We start from the raw sequence: 26,605 nt of genomic DNA on the forward strand, positions 1-26,605 counted from the left end.
CGGAGGAGATACTCGACTGCTATTTTGCTGGATTCGAACCTGCGACCTTCCGGTTAAGTTCGGACGCTATAACACTATGCTATGGGAGACTGGTGGAAGCCGAGGCACTAATTAAACTGGGTTCGTGTGACAATTGTCCCAAACTAATAATCGAAATGAGGTCGTAGGTTCGTCAACTCCTGTAAAGGAGCACTCGGATTTTTTCCGAGTAACCCCGAGTCAACATTGGAAAATAAATCTCTTCATTTCATTCACCAGGACCAACATATAACACTTCTTTCATTATAATCGCGAGAGTTTAAATACCTACCTACCTATACCTTCCAAAAAAATAAAATTATTGTTATGTAGCATAGTCTTCTGCGCGTATCTTTGGTTGGTTTCATGGGGTAATAGAAATGTGTCATTTTTATCATGTGGAGAGAGTACAAGCAATGGCAGCGAAGCCGATGTAACGCGAATGATGTTTATTGGATCTTTAAACAAAATATATACCAGTTACGGAGATGAAGAATGGAAGGTCAATTCGATAAACAACACCAGAGGTGAAAAATGAATATCTGGAATCTTAACAGCGACGAATAATGGACTTCAACAGCAATTGCATCTTTCGCCTTTGTTAAAGTGATTTCTAATATTTTACTAACTGTGATGTTATGTACAACACTGAAAGCAAACGGCAAATTTTCTGGTAACTTTTTCTGAGAAGAAATCAAACACCTTTGAGTGGATCTGTGTTTACTTAAGTCAGATCTTTGGTGTAATCTGGCTATTTATAATTTTATCTATTTGTACTCAACTCTGCACAGTCTTCAGGGAAAAAAAAACAATTGGAAATTTGACTAATTCTTGTTAGTCAAGAATTATTTAAAAGAAAGCTTGTCGTCTACTTTAAGCTTCATTAGTCAAGAAAAAGGTTCTTCAGAAAAGGGTTTGATCCTGAACTACTGTGAGAAATTTATGTAGTTGTGCATGGGTTTTGACGCTGAGAGTGTTGCTTGTTTGCCCGCAGGGAATGAAATAGGGAGGTCTTTGTGGCCTCTGATGGCAAATATGTTGTTTGTTTCAATAAAATTTGTGACTGGAGAAGGCTTCTGTGAGATTTTTCTGCCTTTGTGCACGTGGATTCATCGTGTTGTGTAAACATTAAATAATTTGCATGCGTGGGTTGAAATTTGGCATGGGAGTAGTTTTCATAACGATGAAAGGAATTCTTGCTGTTTTGTCATTCTGGTGTAAAATGAAGTTAATTTGGGAAGCCAACAATATTCCTTTAAGCTTATCTACTGCCCATTTAGGTGAATTTTTACGTTATTGATCAAATTTAATTTACGCTACAAATATTTACAAACACGAAACTATTTTAACAATAATTAGTGTTTCGTTTCCGCGCTGATAATTTATTAGGGTGTTCAGGAATGAGTACGAAAATTTGAGGTGGACAAACACATATCAAAGGCAACCCAGTTTACGCCCACGAAGCGTCTAGCTGTAATTATGCTTGCGTCAGATTTGGGTCGCTGTCCGTAGGGAAATCATATAGCTGAAAAAACCGTTCACAAAGTCGTTCATAATTCATCACCCAAGTCCACTAAGCACAGGGTGTATACCACGTAACGTGGATTTGTTTTCATCTGTTTCTTGGTGTTTTAGAACCACTCAACTCTGAACGAACCACTAGCTAGGCTAGCTATGAACCATGAACTAGGCGTTCTCGAGTTCGGGTATCCTCCCCGAAAAGAGACGGCTGGACGCGTCCGCAATAAATTTTGTCTGTGACGTAGATTAAAATTATAATTTATGCGAAGTTAATAGTTGCGGGGAAATGGCATGAGACATCCCCGGGATTAATTTTAACAAAACAGTAATTACATAACAATGCTTAAAAACGTCTTTGCGATGCTTCCAGATGATGCGAGCTTGACCTTGTGGTTTATAAATGATCACTGTGAGTTTGAATGCAACCGGCGAATCATCAACAAAATCTTCGGCCGCTTCAGATCTCAGTCGACCTCATTGGCCCCCTCGGTCTGCCACCAATAAACTCAGAAGTAATTTCAAGCTCAGTATGAGGGAAAGCCAACAAAAGTATAACGATTTGTATCAAAATTCCGATAAAGGAATTGAGAAGATAATTGTACGGTAAAATTCTCAAATAAAAAGCCTAACCATATTGCCATTGTGGCTTTTTTCTAGCTTCGACGCGATTTGAGCCATTTTCAATTCGTCGGTTGTCAACGGTATAATAAAGTCCAAAGGTTGCACACTAAATTCTCAAGAGCCCACCAAATTAAGTCAAGTATTCTTGGATAAACTGTTCCGACGGTTACAATTCCGCATCGGAATCGATTGCCAAAGATTAAACTTTCATTTCAACCCACCAACAAAGCAACAGCAGCCCTACGAGCGACCTCAGGCGGTAGTTTGTCCCCTCGATAGGAACCAAAAAAAAATTTCTAAGGTCGATTTCTCAGCAATGTTGGACGGTTGAACTTTGTAATCGGTTTTGTAACCTGCCCTGTAGTTTGTCAACGACACGTTTTTTAAAATGTATTTTTGAAGTTTGTCAACACGAAGGAGGCGTGCCTGTGATTGGACGAGCGAGACAATGCAGTCATGTTGCGACCAAGGGGGATAAATAAGGTGTCGCTGACAAACTACAGGGCAGGGTTACAAAGCTGGTTACAAATTTTAACCGTCCAACATTGCTGAGAAATGCACCTTCCGAAAACTCCAGCATTTAGTGCAAACGCAACTGAGTTTGTTTTGATTGAGTTTGCCACAAGGAAGAGCCATTTCATATATTTGATGATGAATCAGACCTTTACGATCAGACTACTCGGACACCCTGGAACCTATGTCTTGAGCTTGGGTCACGGGCATCCCACAAACTGATTTTACGGTCTCAGTTAACGGTACTCAATGGGGAGCTTAAGCATGTGACGTTTTTGAGCCACAGAAGGAAACCGGAAGTGAATACTCCCCATACTTGGACAGTTGTCTATCCCCGATGTCGAAACTAATTGTCTCCAGATGTGGTAGTGTCAAGAGTTCAATTCGTGTGGCTGCTTAAGTTCCCTCATTTCTGTAAAACCCTGATGAGGAAAGGCAGCCCGGCAGCGCCTTTCAAAATGTTGGAAAAGGCTAATACTAATTTTATATTTACGCTGGTCTTGACCAGCTCCCAACGTCAGTGGCTTCATAGCTCGGTTGGTTAGAGCGTCGCACCGGTATCGCGAGGTCACGGGTTCAAACCCCGTTGAAATCCTGAGTTTTTCAGGCTTCTCGACGCAATTGCATGCTAAAATTGCGTTCATAACTGCGAGGATCATTGATTTACTTGATTTCATGTCCGCAGTTCAGTGTATGATTCATTTCATATATATCATTTCGTTCATTGTACAAAATTATTAGTTTCATTTGTGTGCTTCATTGTTCTGTATTCTTATCATGTTATCGCTAGCGCTGATTTTCATTGTCCAAGTGTATTCTTCGAGTTGGCTCATATAAAGCCATTTTGGCCAGTCCCGCACCTCAACCTATTTATAGAGACAAAATATTGTGTGTGTACGTTTGCTGGTGAACAAAGCAAAAGAGTTACTGACAGAACTTACTAGTAGAAAGTCAAAAAATTGCGTACCTGTAAAACCATAAATTTTATGAGAAAATCAATTTTAATAGATTTACTAGTTCAAAGCTGGTGCCTACAACAATATAGCTTTAAGAGCAACGTCAAATCATAGCACAGCATTTAAAGAATTCAACGAAGGATTTACTCCTCTTAGGGTGTTGAACAGTCATCTTACATGACAAAAACTGCAAGAACGTCAGCTACTCCAGTTTCCTCTGAAAAGATGAAAAGAAAAAATAGCATAATTATTAGAGATAATTATTACAAAGATGTTTGGCAATTTCCGGTCACTGGTTCCGCATAGCGGGATTCTTGTATTCTACCAATGGTGTTCCAGTAGTTGTAAGGTGTTACTTTGAAGTTAAAACGAATCGCTAATAGGTTTAGGTGCTAAGTCATGATAAAGGTTAAATATGAATTAAACGTATTTTGCGTTTGTGGGTGTAACATATTGATAACATGGCTGAACAACTCAACACACCTTTATTCACTCATAGCAACATGGGTAACACAACAACTATGGAATTAGCCACTATCAAAGATATCATAATACTCTTTGTGTGCCCTCCAAAATTTTGCATAAGCATTGTTTCCATTTTCTCTTGGGACTTAAAATGGTCCCAAGAGAAACTGGAAACAATGCTTATGCAAACGTTTGGAAGGAAACAAAGAATATTATGGTATTTTTGATAGTGGCTAATACATTACAGTGGTTACTCATCAGACAAAGGCCGAGAGTGAATCTGGTTGAAGGCTTCAATTCAGTGCTCAAAGGAAGAAGGTTGGGAGGAATTATGGACAGCAAGCAGACTTCCGCAAAGGTTTCCTGCGGTAGATCACAAAGATGGCTCTATATTGATACGCATTTTTGCATCATACATTAAAGTGGTACTACGACCAAAAAAACAAATCTTTTTTTTTCTTTGGATTTCAAAACTATGTTAACCAAACACCAAGTGACCCAAGTTTTAAATTCTGATTTTAAAAAGATACCTGATTATTTTAACTGAAATTTTATTGGTCCGCCATTACTAAATTTAAAATCTTGAGAGAGCTGGGTTGAGGAGAAAATGACGTCAAAGACTCACTAGTTTAAGAATGCAATGCGTGTGTACGCAACTGAATTAATAGGGAGCTTAAGCAAGGACGACGACGACGGCTACGAGAACACAACAAAACAATAGGTTTAATTCGCAAAAACAATAGTTCTGCATGCACGCTCTGCACGTGCGATTTACCTTTTGATGCATTTCTTTGCCGTTCTCGTCTTGACAACGAAGTGAAATGGTCAAATTTGAGGTCATGTGGAGGAAGAGAGCACCTGACGATGAATTTTCAATTTTCTCTCTAAATATCCACACCGTTCTCACCAATTTTATTCTTGCAATGTGGATTCATATTCTCCATGCCAAGCGACTTGGAGCAATCGCAAAATTATTACAGTAACAGGAAATAATATTTTTAGGCAACGTTCTCGTAGCCGTCGTCGTCGTCCTTGCTTAAGGTCCCTAACGGGAGTTTCGGGCTTTCAGACTTTTAAACTCGTGTTTTGCATATATTATAAATTGCGTTTACACGTGAGTAAATGATGTCATTTTCTCTAGATCCGACCCTCTGAGGTCTAATCGGTCAATTTTGAACGTGAGTAATGGCGGACCGTGAAATCCAAAACTTACACTCAAAATAAACAGCCTTTGGAAAACTCAAAGGTCAAAACTTTGCCAGTTAGGTGTTAAGCGAACACGCTTTCAAAATCTGAAGAAAAAAAAGGAAATGATTTTTTGATCATAGTACCACTTTAAAACATTTTTGTATTTAAAATGGTTTTGGCCGTCGCAGTTGAATGAAACTTATTAAACAACCATTAAACTTTTATATTTTACATTTTCACGCAGAAGCACCTTACCATGGCAACTTTATCGTGTCTTATTCTTAACCCTTGATTTTACAAATGTCGTCTTTTGGGAAAAAAATGGAACAGTGAATTTTCACTGTTTTTAGCCCAACCGACACATACACATTAAAGCTATTCGTGATTTTTCTGTTTTGACCTTTACTGCACTAATGTATGTAGAGAAACGAGATGCCTCCGTGAAGCATACACTGGGTTGCCTGTCATACACTGGGTTGCCTGTGGTACGTGTTACAGAAAATCAGAAGGCACTGAATTGTGTGGTATTGAACTACAGCATTCCGGTCTCTGAAGAATAACAAACAAAAGAGAAGCGAGAAACATTGGCTTCTGGGCTGACATGTTGATAATTTTCGAGTTCCCTCACAACTTCTTTTCAGCGCAAGTTTAAGCGTGCCCTCTGAGCATCTGACAGCTTAGTGTCTGGATGGGAGACCAAAACAATATACCCCTCACGAAACAGAAGCATCGGACCGAAAATACTATGAACGCTAACAAATGCGAACTCAGCAAGGTACATATTTTGTTAGCTTGCTTAATGCAAAACAAGAACATCATTCTAAAATCTTATTCTACGCAAAAAGTAGGTTCTGGAGGGAATTTTGAGAGTGGAAATCAAGGATTTTCGAGGACTTCGAGCGTAATTGGATTTGCTGCGGGTTATTTTGTAAGATTATTATATATTATATTGAATGTGGGCGGTTAAATCTTCTGGTAAACCACTTTCACTTTTGACATGTTTCGATTCAGGATCACGGAGCTGAAGTATAGAACACTCTCTGTACGGAAAACATGGCAAAGTTTTCCAAGTCTTCTTCCGCAGATGTCTCATTTACCTCAAAGCGTAAAAGGCAAAATGATTTTTTGGCGTCTTGGCCCAGTTTGGTCACCTGGTTGTCTTAATTAGCCCACGCGTCGAATCAAACGACGGCACTAACATTGTAATTCACACTGCCTTGTTCAAAGTAATCCTAAAACTGAGTATATTGGGCAGATTATCACGTGTAACTGACTCAAATTTCACTACTTTCTCTCATGATACACTAAACAAACAACTTTTTGCATGTAAATACATTGTAAAAATTTCATAAGTTTATTATAACCATAATTATGTAAACATAACTTTCTCAAAACCATATTATATCAATTGCTAAAACCAACTAATAATTAGTAGAACTCCTATATAAAATTTTGTCATTTTTTCTTTTTCTTTTTTTTCCAGTGCTGTCACATTGACAGATCCATGGCATCAAAGCGAAAAGGTTTGTACTCTATAATTGTTATTTTCCCACTTCACAAGAATATGTAAACTAATTTTCCAAATCTTCCAATTTAATTTACTTCAGTTGCCCTATTTTGTGTGTTTATTTTGCAGATACTCCACCTGGTTTTGTGCACTCAGTGTCACCAATGAAAAAAACTAATGTTAATGTTGGACTTTTAAGAATATATTGACATTATTTTGCAGTTCTCAAAACTTATCACAGTAATATATATGTTAATAATCCATTAGAAGCCGTTGACATTCATTCACTTATGAAATTTTTCATTCACGTTGACAAATGCCACTGGCATTTCGAGTTCTAGAAACCTTTAGGAAAACTTGTGGTTATATAGTTTAAAACCTGTTGACGTTGCAGTCATTAACACTTTTTTTCACTAAGCATATGTTGGACTTTTTGAAAACCATTGACATTTTCAATTCTCCAAAACGTTTATTACAATAACACTTATGCTACTAGTAGATTAGAACCCGTTCATGTTTGCAGTACTTAAAAACTTTACTACAGTAAAACTTATCTTCATATTTGTACTTTTCAATAAATATTATTGTGTTCTACCACAAAATTTGATCACTTATTCAACAGCCACTCAAACACATCTCAACTACATGTAAAACAGCTGTGACAACTTCAGGCAAAATATCTAAAAACATCCAATTTCAAAATACACATGCTCGTATTACTATCTTCTCTGTCCATTCCCAACATCTTAAAAGCTCCTCAAGTGCATTCAGGTCCGCACTTTCTAACCTGTGGTTACCACTAGTATAATAAATAAATATACTGCGTGGATAGTTTTGAAAATTGATCTACTGTACTGGAATGCATTTTACTCCAGTGCTAAATAGCCGGAATCCACCTTGACAAGACCTGTTGTCTAAGACCCCTATTGCCCGAGGATTTCGCCGGAGGACAGTCTTTCTTCGGAACTTACTACTGCAAGACTTCAAGGGAGCCGGAATATCATGAAGGACTTTGTAATGGGAGAAAAAATTTTATCTCTTGTAAACGAAAAGTTGTATTTTATCATAGCCATAGCCATATAGGCTATCTAAACGAAAACAATTTGTTATTTAAATCACAATAAGGCTTTAGACAACTGTTCTTTACAGAAACTACCCTAATGCTAGAAGCAAATGAAGGGATAAAAAAAATCGAAGTGAGTGAACCTCAAGTGAACGAACGAGACATCTCTCGGGAGAAGGACATACTTAGTTTTCTTCAAAACGCAAGGATTTGTCGTCGAGGTAAGATAAGAGGCGCAAGGAATTGTGGTTATGCGAGAATGGAAGAATTAAGACTCGTGGTCTGATCTTGTGTAAAAAAACCGCTCGTCCCTCAAAATTGGAACAGAAGCTTACAGCGACGTTCCCAATTCGAGGTAATTCAACCTTTAATACTGCTTAGTCGTCTGGTTCATTTTCGCTTCTTTGACACTTCTTTTATTCGTTATCAACTTTATTGCAGTTTCGTGAAAGACAAATACGACATTAAAAGCTGTCAGACTGAACTTAAGTGATGAATGGTCAGGATTTAGGATCGTCCAAGGTCTCTGGTAAACTACTCGATCTCGTGATTATCGAGAAGATTTGAGTCATGGACCACTCATTCCGATTGAAAAAAGGCCGATTGATATGGCGAATACGAAAGGCAAGCCCATGCCGTATATATCGATGGGTCTTCCATCCAGGTACCAACCCGACCGACAGGGAATAAATTTCAGTGAACATTTGTCCTGAAAGCATCTCAAAGGACGAGCAGTGTGAATCAAACGGTTATCTATAGTTAGTATTGACAATGTTGGTGATTCACAAGTCGTTCTCATGTATATTACTGTGCTCTAGTCACACGAAATGAATGACTAATAACCACAGCACTTAGTCTGACTAACTCTAAATGTTGAGAAGATTAAAAACATGCTGCACTAGGGAGTCGCCCCAAACCTGATCTGGTAACAGATGGTCTTACACGGATAAGGTTAATAGCGTATCCATCGAAAGGGGTAATAAACTCCTTGGAGTCCTAGCTGAGGAAAATCTGACATAGAAAATCACATATCGAGGAGATTTCAACGAAGATATCGTCGGGCAGGTTTGTCGATCCGAAAGCGTCCAGCTATACCAATTGAAACTAGACGAATATTATGACTATTCCAGCTGTGTAAGGAAAGGAAAGGAACTTTATTTTAAGTGTCTAGTCGTTCTAGCGCTGGAGCGCCAATTGGGGCCACTGTAAACTGAAATTAACAATTAACGCAAATCAAGTCAAATGTTGTGCGTGTGTGTACGTGCGTGTGAAGGGGGAGGGGGACAGTTTTACAGCCCAAATTCTTTCAATTTTACGCGTGTGAACGAGGCTAGTTAGGCTAATTAACACAAAGACAAAAGAATTCGGTCAATACCGGTAGCTTTCAGTACAAAGCATCAAGGGCCCGTTTCTCGAAAGTCCCGAAAAATGTTTGGGCCCGAAAAGCCATTTGTGAAACTGCCAACCGCTTGTTTTGGAAAGGCGACCTTGTAACATGTTCTCAAGCTAACTAAAAGAAATATGTCTGTGAAGTTTGACGACTTAAATCCTTTCCGTTCTTGAGGTACAAATGGAATTTTCACACCCGAAAATGCCCCGAAAAGTTTCGGGACTTTCGAGAAACGGGCCACAGGTCAGAGAACACGAAAAGCTGATGATGACGGTGGCGTTGGTGGTCGTTGTCGTCGCAGTAGTAAATAAACCAAACTCAGGATCAAGAGGATCACCCTGTCCAGTGAATGTTTCATGCTCTAATACAAGCTTAATTTTATATGTATTACTCACCTTCACTTGAGAAACGAGCGTGGGTGCTCTTTTTACTGTATATGATCATTTTAAAATGATCAATGTCAACACTCTCCCAATCGCAATGACCTCTATTCGAGATCATCAGCCAGCCTCTATCGTTGGGGCAACCACCCCAACTTACGCTCATATAAAAGTGGCGACAAAATAAGCTTTGGTATTTACACCATCCAATTATTGAGAAGTAGTTTTTTGTTTCGTACTTTATATCCCTCCACGACGACGCCTCGACAGAATATCTCGCAGGTGAGAACCAGTTGTACGGAGTTGAGGCTGTTCCATCAAATTCAGCCTTTTTCACTAGAATGGCACTCTTGTATACAGCCACTCTCACCTACAAAGAATACGAGGGAGGTTACTTGTAGTTAATTAGGCAGGATTGTATCATTTGAACAAGGTAATCACATATTAGTAACAGTTGACATTACAGCTGGCCCCGCTGTTATGTATAGTTGTATGCAGAATTCAATGTGTCCAGGGCCTAGGTAGAGGAATGGCCGTTTTCAAACGGAGCAGCTTTAGCATAAAGGCAATTGATGTTGAAGCGGGGAGAGAAGAAATCAGTGCTGAATAGGTTTAGAACTTGACTAGGTTTCCCAGTTTCAGCACTTGGTTAGGTTTACCACTGGGGCGCCCCAAGCTCAGTGTGAGGGAAAGCCTACAAAAATATAAGGATTTGTATGGGAATCCCGATAAACATCCTGAGAAGATAATTTTAAGAGAAAATTGTCAAGTAAATAAAAAGCCTAACCTTATTGCCCTTATGGGTCGCTTCCTTCCTGTGTGGTTTTTTTCTAGGTTCGACGCGAATTAAGCCCTTATCATTTCCTCGGTTGCCGACGGTTATAGTAAAATATCAAGGCTGAACTCTCAATTCTCACGAGCCCACCAAATTCAGTCAAATAAACCTGGTTAAAATGTTCCCACGATTACAATTCCCCCTTAGAATTCAATTGCAAAGGTTTTCTTTCATTTCAATCCGCTAGCCGCCAGTGACGTCAGGCGGCTGTTAGTGTCCCAAACGAGTCGATAAAACGATGAAAAAGAGCCTCTTTATCACTCAACACCACACGGCGGCCGTTGAGTTTCCGCTTGGTTATGACTCTTTGTTTGTGGCTTGGTAACGAGTCTTTGTTTTTCGTCCGTGACGACGATACCAAACAAAGACAAACAAACATTACACTCTAATCAGTTAAGTCTGTTCAAATATAAGTGCTACACGGCTAACGTTTGCAAAAACGTAATCCTTCCTCATACTTGTACATGTTAATTGCCGTGACTTTAACATCTTCAGTTCTCATGGCCTGCTCCCGTTTGACCTTGTAGCTCAGTCGGTAGAGCAGCGGTGGTCTAACCCGAAGGTCGTGGGTTCAATTGCCACCCTAGTCAGAGTTTTCCTCTGTCCTTGTTTGGGCCCGTTTCCATTAGTAGGGCTAACGCTCACATGGTTCATATGGGGTAGAAACCTAGCACATTACATTACACTCTAATCACTAAAGCCAAACAAAGACTCGTTACCAAGCCACAAACAACGACGGTGTTGAGTGTTAAAGAGGCTCTTTTTCATCGTTTTATCGATTCGTTTGGGACACTAACAGCCGCCTGACGTCACTGGCAGGGCTTCAATTCCGCGGCTAGCGGATTGAAATGAAAGGAAAAACCTTTGCCCTTGAATTCTACGGTGGAATTTTAACCATGGGAACATTCTAACCAGGAATATTTGACTGAAATTGGTGGGCTCGCGAGAATTGAGTGTTCAGCCTTGGTATTTTACTATAACCGTTGACAATCTAGGAGCTGATAACGACTTAAGGCTGGTTTTCACTAACGACGGAGTCCGAGTCATAATCAGAATCGCAGAGCGATACGATCTAGTGAAAATCAAACTGTCGGAGTCGGAAGCAGAATACTGATTCCGCTTATGATTCCGTCGCTTATAACAAAGGAGACTAATGTTGCGCATGCGCCTCATCACCCCGAAAATCCCTTGAAATTCAGTCAAATTCATTCGAAACGCGGGAACATGACAAATGGCAGATGTAGTGCTGCAATCGTTAATATTCATCGCATGTGTCCCAAAGGACGGCACACAATGAATGCAAAGATGATGAGTCACTTTACAAGCGGGCTACAATGAATGCTCCTCGGGATTAGCAGGGGTAATTACATTTTCGTCCTCGGATATTACTTTTCTAGCATTCTGATTAACTCACTAAATCTCGGATATCAGCTCATATACCGTATGATCGTACCAAGTGCTGCAAAGCTGAAAATCTGTGCCAGGAAGTTTAATTTCCACCTATATAAACGCTCAGAAATTTGTTAAAATCGAATTACATTATATTATTCTATTTTGCATGACTTACCAGGCGTTACAGTGGAACCCACCTTGGATGGATTGAACATTCTCCAGTGATATTCTGAAACTATTCGGTTTTTATAGAGACCTGTGTGTTGTTTTGTCACGTCAAGAGCCTTTGTTATGTACTCTGCAAAAGGTAACTCAGATTTGTATACTTCCCACACCCTCTCTTTGTAGGAACCAGTAATTGCTTTGAATGCCATGGTCCACCCTGTCAAACAAATTTTAAGAGAGGAGTTTATGAGAGGTTTTTTTTATCATATCAGTTATAAACGCCACTTACGCTTAAATTCAAGCTTGAACGGCCGATAAACCGTCTGGGGTACAGAAGTAGCGCTGACAGACCCAATTGAGGGTTTAATAGTACTATAAACCTGAAAGGAAAAACCCGGAATATTTCAGGTTTTACTTCGTCAGTTGCTTCAGCAGTAACGTTCATAACTGCGATGAAATTTGCATGTTGCTGTTAATTACATACTATAATCATTTCTTTCATTTCATTGACATATATATTTAGGTTTCAAGGCAGGCCTCCGGCTGAAAAAACTTTTTCATGTGGCTAGCGTTTCTCATTTTGGTGGTTCCTTCCTGATCCTCTATGAGGACGGCATTTCCCTTTTTTTGGATCACTTTGTATGGTGCTTGTTCGAAGTTTGGGGATAACTTATTTTCACGGCTCTTGTTAAGCAGGATACAATCCCCCTCTACAATATCAATGTATCCTGCTGATCGCTTGGTATCTTCATACTCCTTTTGCTTAAGCTTGGCTCGTGCATCCCTCCCACGAAGAGGCTGCTGCCAGTGGGCTTCAGTGAGTCTCTCACTAGGAATGTTGATTGTTAGAAGCTTGTCATTAAGTCGTCTACCCATTACGAGTTCAGCACGAGATAGTCCTGTTGAAGTGTGGGGTGTAGTTCGGTAGTGAAAAAGGAAATCACGTACCGCTTTCTTCCAATCTGTGTTCTGCAAGTTTGCAATTCGTATGATCTTGAGCAGAGTCTCGTTAGCGCGTTCAACCTCACCATTCCTTTGGGGCCAGTATGGAATGCCCTTTTTCTGAGTTATTCCCAGATATTCGATAAAACCCCCGAATTGAGCAGAGGAAAATGGTGGTCCATTGTCTGTTCGGACAGTGACAGGTAGACCAAGCGTTTGGAACATACCCTCCATGGTCCTTGTAACATGTGCTGCATCTGTTTTCTTTAAGAGAATAACTTCAGGCCAGCGTGAGTAGTTGTGCATTGCCACAAGGAGATGATACCCACCGGGGATCTCCAAGAGGTCAACGGCGATGTCAGTCCAAGGACCCTCGGGGATGGCGGTTGATCGAATGGGTTCTGGTTTAATCCTTGGACCAACCAGCTGGCAGGGGTGGCATGCTCTTATGAATTCATCGACCTGCTTGTCCATGTGAGGCCACCATACCTTCTGTCTAAGCCGTGCCTTCGTACATACCATCCCTTGATGGCCCTCATGTGCAAGCTTGATAGTACGCTTCCAGAGAGACTGTGGCAAGATGATGCGGTTTCCTCGGAGAACAAGCTGTCCCAGGACCCAGATATCCTCAGCTAAGGCTTTGTACATAGTACCTGATAGACGCCCCTAATCCCCTGAGGCCATAGCTTCGCGTACTAACTGTAACGTGGGATCCTGTGATGATGCCCGTTCAACTTCCAGAGCTGTAACTGCCGCTGGTATGGCCTCAATGGCACCGCTGTAGGCATATTCTGCAATTTTGGTAGCGTCTTGGCTCTGGGGTGGGTCTAGTGGGAGCCGACTCAAGGCTTCTGCATGGTTGTCTATACCAGCTATGTGCTTGTCCACATAGCGGAACTGGTGAAGATACAGTAACCATCTTTCAATGCGCGCTGAGCGAGGCGTGCTCTTGGCGCTCAGGACTGTGATCAAAGGCTTATGATCTGTACATACCTCGAAGTCAACTCCGTACACGAAGAGGTAAAACTTCCGACAGGCCCATCGCACTGCCAAGGCCTCCGTTTCAAATTGGGAGTAGCTTGTTTCCGCATTACTAAGCCTACGGCTGGCATAGTAGACTGGCCTGTACGAGCCGTTTGGCTGTTGTTGTTCTAGAATCGCACCAAGTCCAACGGATGATGCATCTGTCACCAGGCGAGTCTTTGCAACCTTTGTGAAATAGGCCATAACTGGGGCGTTTGTTAGTAACCCCTTGATTTGCTCAAAGGCTTCTTCCTCTTTGGTACCCCATTTCCACGGCCTTCCCGACCTGGTAAAATCCCATAATGGGCTTGATATGGTTGAAAACCCTGGGATAAACTTGGCGCAAAATTTAGCAGAGCCCAGAAAGCTTGTTACTTCAGATTGGTTCTGTGGTCTTGGGGAATAAACAATGGCTTCCACCCTCTTATCGGACACTTGCTGCCCCTCCCTCGTGAGAACTTTACCCATGTAAGTCATGCTGGTAGCACTAATGACACATTTGTCATAGATCAGGGTTAAGCCATTTTCTTCAAATTTGCGCATTGCGCGTTCAAGATTTTCTTCGTGCTCGTCCTGGTAACACCCAACAACTCTGACATCATCATGCAAGTTGTGAGCCCCAGAACAGTCCTTCAGGATTTGCCATATCAGCTGTTGAAACTTCTCAGTTGCCATGTTGACTCCGAAAAACAAACGCTTGTACCGGTATAGGCCGTCTGGGGCTTCGAAGGTTGTTATGTCTCTTGAATCAGGGTGGAGCTCTATTTGGTGGAATGCCATGTTTAGGTCAAGTTTACTGAATACTTTGGCCTCGGAGATCTCTTGCAGGGTTTCTTCAACAGTAGGAACAGGGTGTTTTTCTCTAAGGATGGCACGATTGGCCTGCCTCATATCCAAACAAATTCTGATATCACCATTGGGCTTTTCCACAACCACCAGAGGATTGACCCAACCTTGGTGGGGCCATTGACTTTCTCAATGACATCCAGTTGTTCTAACTGCTTCAACTTTTCCGTTACTTTCTCACGCCTGCTGAATGGAATGCTGCGCAAGGGTTGTGCCACAGGTGCAACCCCATCATCCTGGTTCAATTTTAGCTGGTAACCTCTTAGTTTACCCAGGCCCTCAAAAATTAGATTGTGGGACAGTGACTGTTAACTCGATGCTTCCCTGAAGCTGTAGGAGTTGTGAGTGTGCATACACGTACACATTTCTGTCACATTTACTTAAGGCAACTGCACCCCCGGTAAGGGATTGAAAGACATGCTCTGACATGAGGTTACAGCTGGCTCCTGAATCAATAATGACATCAGTTGATTTATCGTTTATATACAGTTCAGCTGTCTCAAGTCCTTCAGCAACAGAGGTTTCAAAAACATAGAAGGAATCATCCTGTCGTTCATCAGAAGTGTATTGCTGGGCAATAGCATGGACTTTATCCCGCTGCCCCCCTTTGGGATGTTTGTTGTGTTTGAAGTGTGCGGTGCGGGGTGATGGGTACGGTTGATCTTGGAAATACCGACAAAAAACACCAGCATCCAAACGATTAGGTATGTCCCCATACCTTCGCCGAATTTGAGTATCATCTTTCGAAAATTCTCCGAGAAAGGCGATCCTGAAAACCATAATAAGGCTTTCTCAACATGATAGGTGCAAAATTCTCGACCAAAGGCATTTGATGTATGCGCGTTGATTCAAATCCACCAATCAGTGTATCCGACCGTTGACAGTTTCACGCAAACAGAGGGAGTTCTTCCTGTGGTCGATGATTGGAATTTGATCAAAAACAAATTAACTAATCAAAAAGTGCATATTTATAATTTTGTCCCTCTTGGAGGAAATCTGCGCTTTTGATTTTTTTGCTCTCTGCCGTGAGAAGTCTGGGAAGCTGCACGCCTTGTCTATTTATAGGACGAGGACGAGAACGAGTACGAGTACGAAATTTTATTGTTTGTTTCTGGCGAAAATACTAAGAAGACTTATAACCCGTACGATAAATCTTACTCTTTGTTAGCAGTATAGGTTGCTCAGTTATTCTTATTGCTGTTACCTGGGCCTTTTTGCTGATCGAAAAATGCCCAAACTGCTACCGTGTTGTTGACTTGTTTTGACACGGCGACATTTTTGCAAAACCTTGTACTAAAATAACGACGGTAACACGTTTTACCCGCCAAATGACGCCGGTTTTGCGCGTACTCACTGTTGTTCTATGAGAAAATTTGGTACTCGTAGTCGTTCTCGTCCTAGAATCTAAAGATCTGTATTGTATGTGACGACGCACCGGATCTGAAGGGGAAATCAAAGCCGCGTCCCAAAAACCCGTCAAATCACCTTGGACAACGCGGAAAATAGTGTGAACTTTATTCATCTGGCTGTCCATAAAATGGATTTTCGAAAAGAACCGTCGCGATTTGAAGTTTTTATGTAATATTTTCCTCGATCAGTTGAATCGGCCGTTACAACTGTCTCAAAATGACGTGACGTCGCGCGCTCTCGCATCCTTAGGGTTGTCTGCCTGTGGTAACATGCAAATTTGATTGAGTAGTGAAACGCATTAAAAGGAGAGGGATGACTAGTTTAGATTTCTAGTATATTTTGCAATTTGCAGTTGTAAATAGGCTGGCCAGTTATCAGTAAACAGAGCTTTTAACTGAAAACGCATCTAAGTAGAGAATGTTCCCAGGTTGCATGGTTGGACCGGCTATCTCGATGTTATAACATCAGAAAAACCGGCTAAACAAGCTTAAATGCAACAACACTTGACTGATGTCCCTCACACGTCTAGCGTCCAAGTATCGCTGGGATGCTATTCTACCCTTTCACGCCGCAGTTTTGGACCGCATCGAAGCCGGCCTCGCCAATCCAGAATATCTAAATGGCGGCCATTTTGAAAAAAGGTTGTTGGAGTGACGATTTTAATGAAATCGAGCGTTTTAATATCACCGAGTCAAACCGTCTTCCCGCGGAATTGCCCTCTCCAAGCAACAACAACGCCCACTTCACAACAACCAGTACAGCGCAATTATTGTCGTGAGTGGAACCGTACAGGATACTGCAGCAACGCGTCACATCAACATGCAGTGGAACATATTTGCGCGTATTGCAAACTTCCGGATCACACCATCGCTTCGTGCCCGTCCCGACCAACGCCTCCCTCGTCCGTTCGACTCTTCCCCTCACCTCCACCTGCCTCTGACCAATCCAATTTTCTCCTCTCCTTGCACGTTCCGACCTTGCCACCAGGTCAACTTTCACTCTGTCGCAGCCACTCGCATGCTGCAATTGTTCGTCATATTCTCTGCCATGTTTTTCTCAAAATCGCCGCTCCCGAATGCTTTTGGCGTTCGCATTCCCGTTCCGTCTAAATTGAATCTTCCTTTTTGGAATTCCGCCCTTGAACACTATTCTGATTGTATCGTCGCTGAATTTCTCGCTTCGGTTGGCCAATCAAATACGGCGCTGCCGCCCTGCCAGAACCGTCATCATTTAACCAATCCTTCAGCGATCCGCTTTCCTGATACCATCGATACCTATTTGTTCACTGAGATACAACATGAAGCCACGGGTGGGCCTTTCATTTGCAATCCGACAGCTCTGCAAACTTTCCCGCTTCAAACTTTTCCTAAAGACGAAAGTAAACGACGCGTCGTTTTGGATCTAAGCTTTCCCCAGGGCGCCTCGGTCAACGATGGAATTCCTACGGGTTCTCTTCTGGACGAGCCATTCCACCACACTCTCCCTCGTTCTGCTTATTTCGTCGACCTTATCGTAGCCATGCAAGGGCCCAGGTTCTTAGCTTTTCAAGGAAGATTTGAAGCGCGCGTACCGACAAATACCCGTTGATCCCAAACTGATTACATCCCTCTTGGTTACCACTAGCAAGATTTATTATATTTCGACCTGGTTCTACCGTTTGGTCTCCGCTCGGTTACTCTTGCTTGTCAGCGTACTACCAACGCTATAGCTCACATTTGCCGTATAGCATATCACCACGACTGCGTGAACTACATCGACGACTTCGGCGGCGTTGAGGCTTCCTACGACGGCGCGCTACTCGCGTTGGGTCTCGAACCCTCGTCGACAAAGCACTGTCCTCCCTCCACCAGATCAGTCCTTCGATCCTGGAGCTATCCACCATCACCTCTTGTTTTTTACTGTTCTTTCTCTCAAACGTTAACGAGGGACGCCGGTTTGTTCGGAGAAGAGACGGAGTAATTCCTGTTTTCCTCGCTTTCAACTGTATTCTTATCAGCAGTCCTGCGCACATTTAACCTTAAAAAGGTTAAAAGGCTACCTTAATAACCGATCTCAAGTGTCGTACCGGTCTCATGTAATCCCTTCATAATTTCAGACCGGACGCATGTTAACTTAATCAGTCGTACCTGTCTCATGTAAGCAGGTCCGGGGTCAGGCCACGGATAGAATACTGTTTTGCATTAACAGTCATCATGTAAGTTTAGGCAGAACAAGGGACTCTATACTAATTCCTTTCTTAGTTTCAAATCCGTAAAGTTCTTGATGTTCTTCAGTATTGCTAAACTGTGGCAGCCTTGACAAACATGCTTAATGTCCTCGTCACATTTAATTTAGAGCCTTATCTGAAATGGCGACAGTAGGGCGTAGACAGCAGCATAGCCTTCGTCTTGCTAGGATTGAAGGCAAGATGAGACTCATGATCAGTTACTGACCAGCAGCTTGCGATATTAAGTGATGAATTCAACTTTTCGTGTCCTATCAGGAGAAACCGACACTATTTCGTGTACTAAACTATAGTTACTCAAGTTCGTTTTCTTAAAAGGCAATTTGTCAGGATTCATGTATTTGATTAAATGCCTCGGCGTTTATCATTCCTCCCACAAGCAAATCGTACAGTGTGAGATGCAAACAAATATTTATCTAACATTTGTCTTTTGGGCTATTCACCGCCATTATTTTATTGTGACACAAAATTGGCGACAAGTGCAATGATTGCTTTTCAAATTCTTGCAAAGAACTTGATAATGCTTGGAGACCTCCATTTAGGGGCAAAAACCAACGTTTATTTGAGGTTAACGTTAATCAGTTCATCCGAGCAAAAATAGAAGACAAGGCAACGACGATGTCCACGAGACCGAGAACGACAGGACAAAATAGTTGTAATGAGTAACAACAATGGCTTTATGGGCAATGCACGTGGGTTTTAGACTTACGTACATTTTGTTGTCGTTCTTCTCCTGACAACGTGAAATGGCCAAATTTGATCATCAACAACATCCATGCCACTTCTATTTCTTGGGAGTTTGCAAGCTTTCAACGGCGAACGACTTGGAATAATCGGGGAAAGACTGGAATAACGCAAAGTTACATTTCGTAGCCATCGTTGTCCATGCTTAAACTCAGGGTGCGTTCGATTGACCATATTCCGGAATAAGAATACTTGGAGTGATGAGATAAAACGGCATGTCTAGCGTTTTGAAACAACAAGGATAATAAAGATATGTTTAAAATAGCATTTTAGCAGGTTTTTGACAATTTTAATGTGAATCTCCGTAAAAACGAAGGATTTCTATCTTCTATTCTACGTATTCCTATTCCGGAATACGGTCAATCGAACGCACCCTCAGTTACATGTATATGGTAATTTTAAGTTACCTCCTGATTTCATGTCACAATAGACCGGAAAGGAAGTGGATAAGGGACCCTCTGTGAAAAAAAATTGAAATGAAGAACAATATGACAATGGGGAAAGATGAACGTGCTCTTATGTATTTCGGGTAGATTTAAGATGATATTTTCCGCACCGGCGTACGAGCCGGGAAAGACGCTGTTACACTGTGAAATGTTTCGTGCAACTTGTCTCGCAATGTTTTGGCGACAAAACATTGCGAGACAAGTTGCACCAAACATTTCAAAGTGTAAAGGCGCTGTTACACTAGGCAATTTCTCTTGCAACTTGTCTCGCACTTTTGTTGTTGCGCGTTGCCATACAGGTTGCTTGAATCGTGTTACACTGGGCAACGTTTCTTGAAACTTGTCTCGCTCGCGACGGTGACAAACAGCGCGGAGGACTGGCTCTATAAACAACATTAATTGGCGCAAAAATAAAAAAACGATGAATTGTGGTAGTAGAAAAAGAAAATATTTTGCTTTACGGGTAATAGCCGATTTGTCAACTGAAGACGAAAATGGGGATTGTTTCCATCAAGGCGAAATCGCGTTAACTGGGTCAGGCCCTGGATGACAAGAAGGGAAGAAAGAGGGGTATTTTACCAACTTGCGAGGGAGCGTGCTGTAGAGGATGCTGGCGGATACAGAGATTTCTTTAGAGTTAACAGCCAACAGTTCGAGTTTTTATTCAATGCAGTTTCACACCGAATATCTAAGCAAGATACAAAATTACGATCAATTATCAAACCTGCTGAAAGGCTTGCTGTCACGCTAAGATATTTGGTGACAGGTGAAACCTTCAAGTCATTGGAGTACTCGTTTAGGATCAATAGAACTATGCAACACTTTCTTCATCTCCTCTACCATCATATTAAATTGCTGTGAAAGGGTTTGCGAATCAGCAAATTTTATTTTCTTGTCTTTGTATTCCACATCGATGGGCGTTCTTTCAACGCTTGAATCAACCCTTTTTTTCCCTCATCTGTAATTTTGGTAGCTGTCGTGAGTTCAGGCGCCACTTTGTCCTCGAATGAAACCTTACGTGCACAAAAAGAGCAATTTGATTGACCAATGCCATTAAACGTTGCGACACAAGTTGCAGGGAAGGTGTTACACTGCGCAATGTGGGAAAAATCCCTTGCAACGTTGAGAGACGCGTTGCGGAAAGTAGATCTGATTTCTTCTTTTTGCAACGATTGCGGCAACAAAAAAATTCCGAGGAATGTGTAGCAGGGTATGTTACAGTAGGCAATATTTCGTGCAACTTGTGTCGCAACAAAATTGCCAGACAAGTCGCAAGAGAAATTGCCTAGTGTAATAACAGAATCCTTCCAACATTTCAGCCAAAACCGTAGCTCGTAATTTTTTTAAACCGATAACCTTCTGGCACTTAAAGAAGAATCAGGAATGTAATTTTCCGCACGTCAATCGTTCATTTTCTCCTTCCCTCCTCAAAAATACTGCGTGTTTATCCTGAAACGCCTTGATATCATGCTTGGCCGCTAACTTGTCCAGGTTGGCCGCCATTTATGAATTCGATGTATAGGACTTCAAAGTGATTTTAATATCATCAAAGAAAGAAAAAATTGAAATGGAAAGTTAAAAGGGGTGATAAACTTTCTTTCACCACTATGCTACGAAATTGTTTGATCGATTGCGACGCTTGTAAATGTAAGCAGTACACAAAAGACTGCAAATGTCAAGGTTGACTACGTATACTCTTTCTACAATCTTACATTTTCTCTTAAATTTTGTTTTAATTATTTGCCACACAGAAAAATTGACAAACAAAGAAGAGAAGTTAAGAAAGAAGATTAACGATTACACTGCTAGCGAGGAGGCCTAAAAGAAACTACTAAGCTTACTTGTTATATGGCTAGTGTTTCTGACCGATATAACGCTTGCTGTGATTGGTTAAGAGCAACTACGCGCTTGCGCATTCTCCCGTAATGCCCAAGGGCCGATTATGGATTATGCAAATTAGCGTTTTCTTCTTCAGAACCGTTCTGTTAGCCATATAATAAACAACTCAAGAGCGAATGTTCCCAATGGTGAAACATATCGCGGCAACAGCCAAACAATAAATTCCGCTCACATTCTCAGGTTAGGTAGGCCTTAGTGTGAAACAAATCACGACATACTCGATAATAACCGAATTCCGTCTAAATGCCGCTTTTGGAGCTCAAAATTTACAACGAATCTCGAAGCTTCGTGTCACAAAATGAAACAACCTGGACCGATAAAAACTATCAAGGTCTTCGTTTTCGACACTACCGATTTTATTATACCGTTGACAACCGAGAAATGGAAAAGTTGTATCTGGGAAATAACCACACAGGAAGGAAGATACCCACAATGGCAATGAGGTTAGGCTTTTGAATTGAATTTTTTTTTTCATATAATTACCTTCTTGCGCCTTTTGTCGGGATTCCCATAGAAATCCTTATATTTTTGTCGGCCCTGTTCAAAATGACCTTGGGGCGCCTGTGATGTCGTCAGCCTATTGCTATTTCGTTGCTCTGTGCCTTTTTCGCAGTGTTTTGTACTCAGTCCACGTCTTATACCTGGTCCGCAATTGGCTGTAATTTGTTAGCGAGTGTTAGCGCACGTTTACAGCCCGGTCTTATGACAAATAAATTAGATTATTGTGTTGAAAAATTTTGTCGAAACAAGCGGCGACTCGGTGGTTTAGTGGTTCGGTTCGATTCCCGGGCCCAGATATCTGGGTTGAGTTTTGAAAGAAAAATTTTTAATTCCCAGAATTCCTTTGCAGCTGTCAGTCTCATGAAATAATGATAACCGTATGTTCAAAGCCGGTTGATACTATATGATTATCGTAATAGCATTGTCCAGAATGAGTTGAGAGGAGATATATTTGATTCAGCAACTACGAGAAAAAATACATGAAATAGAAGTGAAACTAGAAAGATTGAGCTGCATATATTTCTGAGTCTAGGGTATTCCGCGCACACGCTCTTCCATGTTTTAAGGAGCATTCGAAATCTTGATCTAAAGCGACTCCTGGACGGTAATTTATCGTTTCCAAACTTGTTAACTTTTTGTCTCCATTGCAAAACGAGCAGAGACGTTATTCGGACAGTCAAGCAAAACCCGAACGCTCTCACGAAAAACCTGAAAACTTCGAGAGCACGTGAACAAAACATGCTGGTATGCCGCCAAAAACGTTGTCAATTTCACGACATAACCGCCAACGTTTCATTGGTCAAAAGTGACACATAACCGAGTAACCGGACAAACCGTTAACGTTTGAAAAGTAAAACTTCGCGCAAAATCCTTCACGCTTCAAGGATGGACACAAATGGTAGTAAAAATGTAGTAGAAGGCAGGACATTGGTGTGAGTCGCTTCTGCCAAAAAATTGTCGATGGCGTTGCTTGCGCGATGGAATGCACGCTGAAACATTACAAATACACTTACCGAAAGCGTCAGAAGTTTCATCTCCAGCAGGTTAGTTTTCAGGTTGCAGGTTGCAGGTTGCAGGTTGAAATTTACTGTGACTGTTTACATGAATAGCTAACCTTAGGCCTAATAGGCCTAAAGAAACGTTTTTAGGCCTAAGGAGGCCTAAAGAAAAACGTTTTTAGGCCTAATTAGGCCCAAGGTTAGCTATTCATGTAACAGTCACAGTAAATTTCAACCTGCAACCTGCAACCTGCAAACTGCAAAAAACTAACCTGCCGTTTCATCTCCACTCGCTGGGAATGTTCGATTAATAACCCTTTCACTTAACCACTAGACTACTGTATCGCTAAATTACAAAACTCTTTTTAAAAAGATATTAATATATTTTTTCTTCCGAATGCTGCTGTAAACGTGTATTATCACCGGCTAAGAAACAAGTTTAAAAAGGAGAAAATGTCGGTTACCAAACCTTAAGAGAAAGCTAACCATTTTAAAACCAAGTACTAGACTTAACCACTATTCAGCAATGATTTTGTATGTACTAATTAGATTTCATAAATAATCGGTGCAATTGTCAGCCAGTTGATCTTTAGTTGTTAAGTGGATAAAAACAGTTCCTTTACATTGGGAGCTACGGGTTCAAATCCCTTCCACGGATGTCATTTTCCTTTTTTTCTTTTCATCTGCTACCACAAGTCCTGGGACAGAGTAATCCTAAAATGACGATAACAATCATTCCAGGGAAAATTACGAATTGTCGATAATAGTCATTTCAGAGAAAGAGGATATGTTGGCTCCTTTGATGTTTGCAGAGCTTCAAAACCAGTCCCCTCCCTCTATTGTGTAAACTATGGTTGCAGTGAGAAACACATGTATCTTGTAGAAAAAGACCATAAAAAGTGAGCCGTAATGGAACAGTTGTCTCTGCGACAAATTGAAAAAACTAGAAACAACGATTCATCGGAGCGAGAAAGTGGACGAGGACGTGAGGACGTGCAGAGGAAAATAGGGAGCTTAAGCAACGACAACGGCGACGGCAACGAGAACGGCACAAATTTGCATATTTAGTGGCCAAAAACAATAACTTTGCACGCCCAGGACGTGCGTTTTTCACTTTTGTCCATTCCTTTGTCGTCGTCAGCAAAACTACAACGTGAGATAGCCAAATTTGAGGTTTTATGACGAACGTCAGCACTTGAGGATAAATTTTCATTCTCTCCCCTAGTATAAAGTAAGCGCCGTTCCGACCAGTATCATTTTTGAGAAACTACCACACCCTACTTAAGGTTGAAATAGTCACGAAGGGATCACCTTAACGTGAATTTATATTTTGAGATGACGTTTTGGTTGCCGTCGCCGTCGTCGTTGCTTAACCTCCCCATTATTTCAGTGGAGCCATCTTTATAATAAAGTCCACTACTCAACAATGAAACAGTGCTATTTATCATCGAAATTAAGAAAAATCAAACGTAGTAAACTCTTCGAAGACAACCACAAAGGGTCTGGGATCAATTCTTTCGGTGCAATAAATCATTACTGTTCAAAAAATTACCGTGAAGCGTGAGGCAAGCATTTATTGCTTTTGTTCTGTACAATCGGCTGCCACCAAGACCGACAAAAATTGGAAAAAAGACCAAGGGGTGTCCAATAACGGACGTAAGTACTGAACAAAAATTAGAGAACGAATTTTAATGGGCTTCAAAAGGCCTTCAAAGGCAAGTAAGCTCAACGATTGACAGTGCAAGTGGTTAGGGTTAGGGTTAGTAGTGAAGTAGTAGTAGTGAATATCCCACAGTGCAGCACAAAAACAGGTGCAAATTTGTTTATTCACCGGGGAGAGGAGTGACAAACTTGCAAACATCAATCCGCAACACGTTGAAAAAAGAAAAACAATTTAACTTTTAAAATCGCGTAGTGACCCCTTTTTTTTATTATAAAAAAAGGAAGTTTAAGGCTAATTGAAGTCGGGATTAATTTACTCGCTGACGCGAGTAGCTTTTAGAATTGCGTTTGTGGCTTACGCGCGCGCTCAGCCGAAAACCCTTTCGAGTAGGTGACGCATGCGTAAATGCTGATCTTGTAACTCCCTCATTTTTCCTGATTTTGCAACTTTACTCGTTTATATCACTGCTTCCGGACGGTGAATTTTTTCATTTTTTGCATGTTAGCTTAGATTAATTTAAACCGCTTGTCTTGCAAATTTAAAAAATATCTGTAGGTGAAAAAAGAAGTTAGAGACACATTTCAAAAAAACTGATTTTTCCGAAAAACTGCCTACAGATTTTGTTGAATTTTAAATATTTTAGAGAGTATTTCTAACATTATCTGGTAACGCTGAATGGAAAGATTTCACCGTACCCGTTCCTTCAATAAAGACAATATATATTGATTTAAGGCTCAAAGAAATGCCCAATATCGTTGCCATGGTAACGTTATTTTGGACGAAAATATATTGTAAGAAATCTGTGATGGGTACTTAACACCCTAACCAAATTTCGTCTTGATGTGATTATCCTAACTGTATCTGAGGACAGAATATGTTTATTTGTTTGAGAAAAGGAGAAACTATTTCGAGCCTCCTTAACTCAGGCCTAACCCAAATAAAGTATCTAGCGCTCGTTTAACCTTCAAGTCGGCGACGGAGATTACAATCAAATAGCTTTGAGATCAAATATTACAAACATTTAGTTGAAATATAAAGAAGTGAAAAATTTACAAGTTAAAAATAATTTAACGCAAGAGGAACAATGAAATATCTAAGATTGTGGTAAAGTGCTAAAGAATGCCTTAGGTACTCTTTTTAAACGAAGCTGTTGAGGTAGAATTAGTTGATATCATTGTTATGAGAACAAGTCCTTGGTAGCAAACAGAAAATTGTTTGATGTTAATCCAACAGAAAAGCAAAATGAACGAGTAACAAGGGTGAATTTGTCTGTTTAGAGTAAATGTGCTAGCTAACTTGGGAGGAAGACTTTGCGTAAGAATTTGACAGAAGAACATGAATTGACCAAGTTGTAAGTTGTTATATATTCCGCATGCTTATGAACATTTGTGAGTTTGTCAGTATTAATCAAAGGACTACACAAGTCAAGGTTTCTAGAAAAGACTCGTGAGAAACGTTAGGAGCCTTAGTCAGAGATGTGTAATTCAACAATCTGAGCTGGGTCAGGTAAGCTTATGTCACCACTCGTCAAAATGGTGTTTTTCAAGTTACCTCCAAGACGAATCCAGTACACTCCATCACTGAGTTGTTTACCGTCGGCTCTATCTAAAATATCCTTGCAAGAAGCTCCCGGGTTAAGCTCCGTTCCAAATTTATGAGTCTCTTTCAACTCAAAGGCTTTCCATTTGCCATTCAAGCAAAGATACAATTCTCCTTTGTCGTACTTTAACGCTCCGTCGTGAGCTTTGCTACCGCAGGCACAGGATCCATCTCCGAGCTTAAAAATTGTTGGAATGACTTCGTGGCAATTAAGGGTCTCTGGTACACATAATTGGCCACTTACAACGGCAGCTAATAAGACAACAAGACTCAACAAGACAATCTTCATGTTTATG

At 41.0% G+C, this 26,605-nt stretch overlaps 1 protein-coding gene across 1 annotated transcript; it reads right to left on the reverse strand.

The window, feature by feature from the left end:
- Positions 1 to 3,753: 3,753 nt before the first annotated feature.
- On the reverse strand, positions 3,754 to 26,605 carry LOC138027745 (uncharacterized). The gene is made up of 5 exons (XM_068875350.1): positions 26,262 to 26,605; positions 19,611 to 19,661; positions 12,047 to 12,231; positions 9,638 to 9,992; positions 3,754 to 3,846 (listed from the first exon to the last, which is right to left on the reverse strand). Exons 1-5 carry the CDS (start codon positions 26,596 to 26,598, stop codon positions 3,803 to 3,805), a joined length of 972 nt encoding a protein of 323 aa, XP_068731451.1. The 5' UTR covers positions 26,599 to 26,605; the 3' UTR covers positions 3,754 to 3,802.

Source organism: Montipora capricornis, chromosome 12 (assembly GCF_036669925.1).
Source record: "Montipora capricornis isolate CH-2021 chromosome 12, ASM3666992v2, whole genome shotgun sequence".
In the NCBI taxonomy this organism is placed as follows: domain Eukaryota; kingdom Metazoa; phylum Cnidaria; class Anthozoa; order Scleractinia; family Acroporidae; genus Montipora; species Montipora capricornis.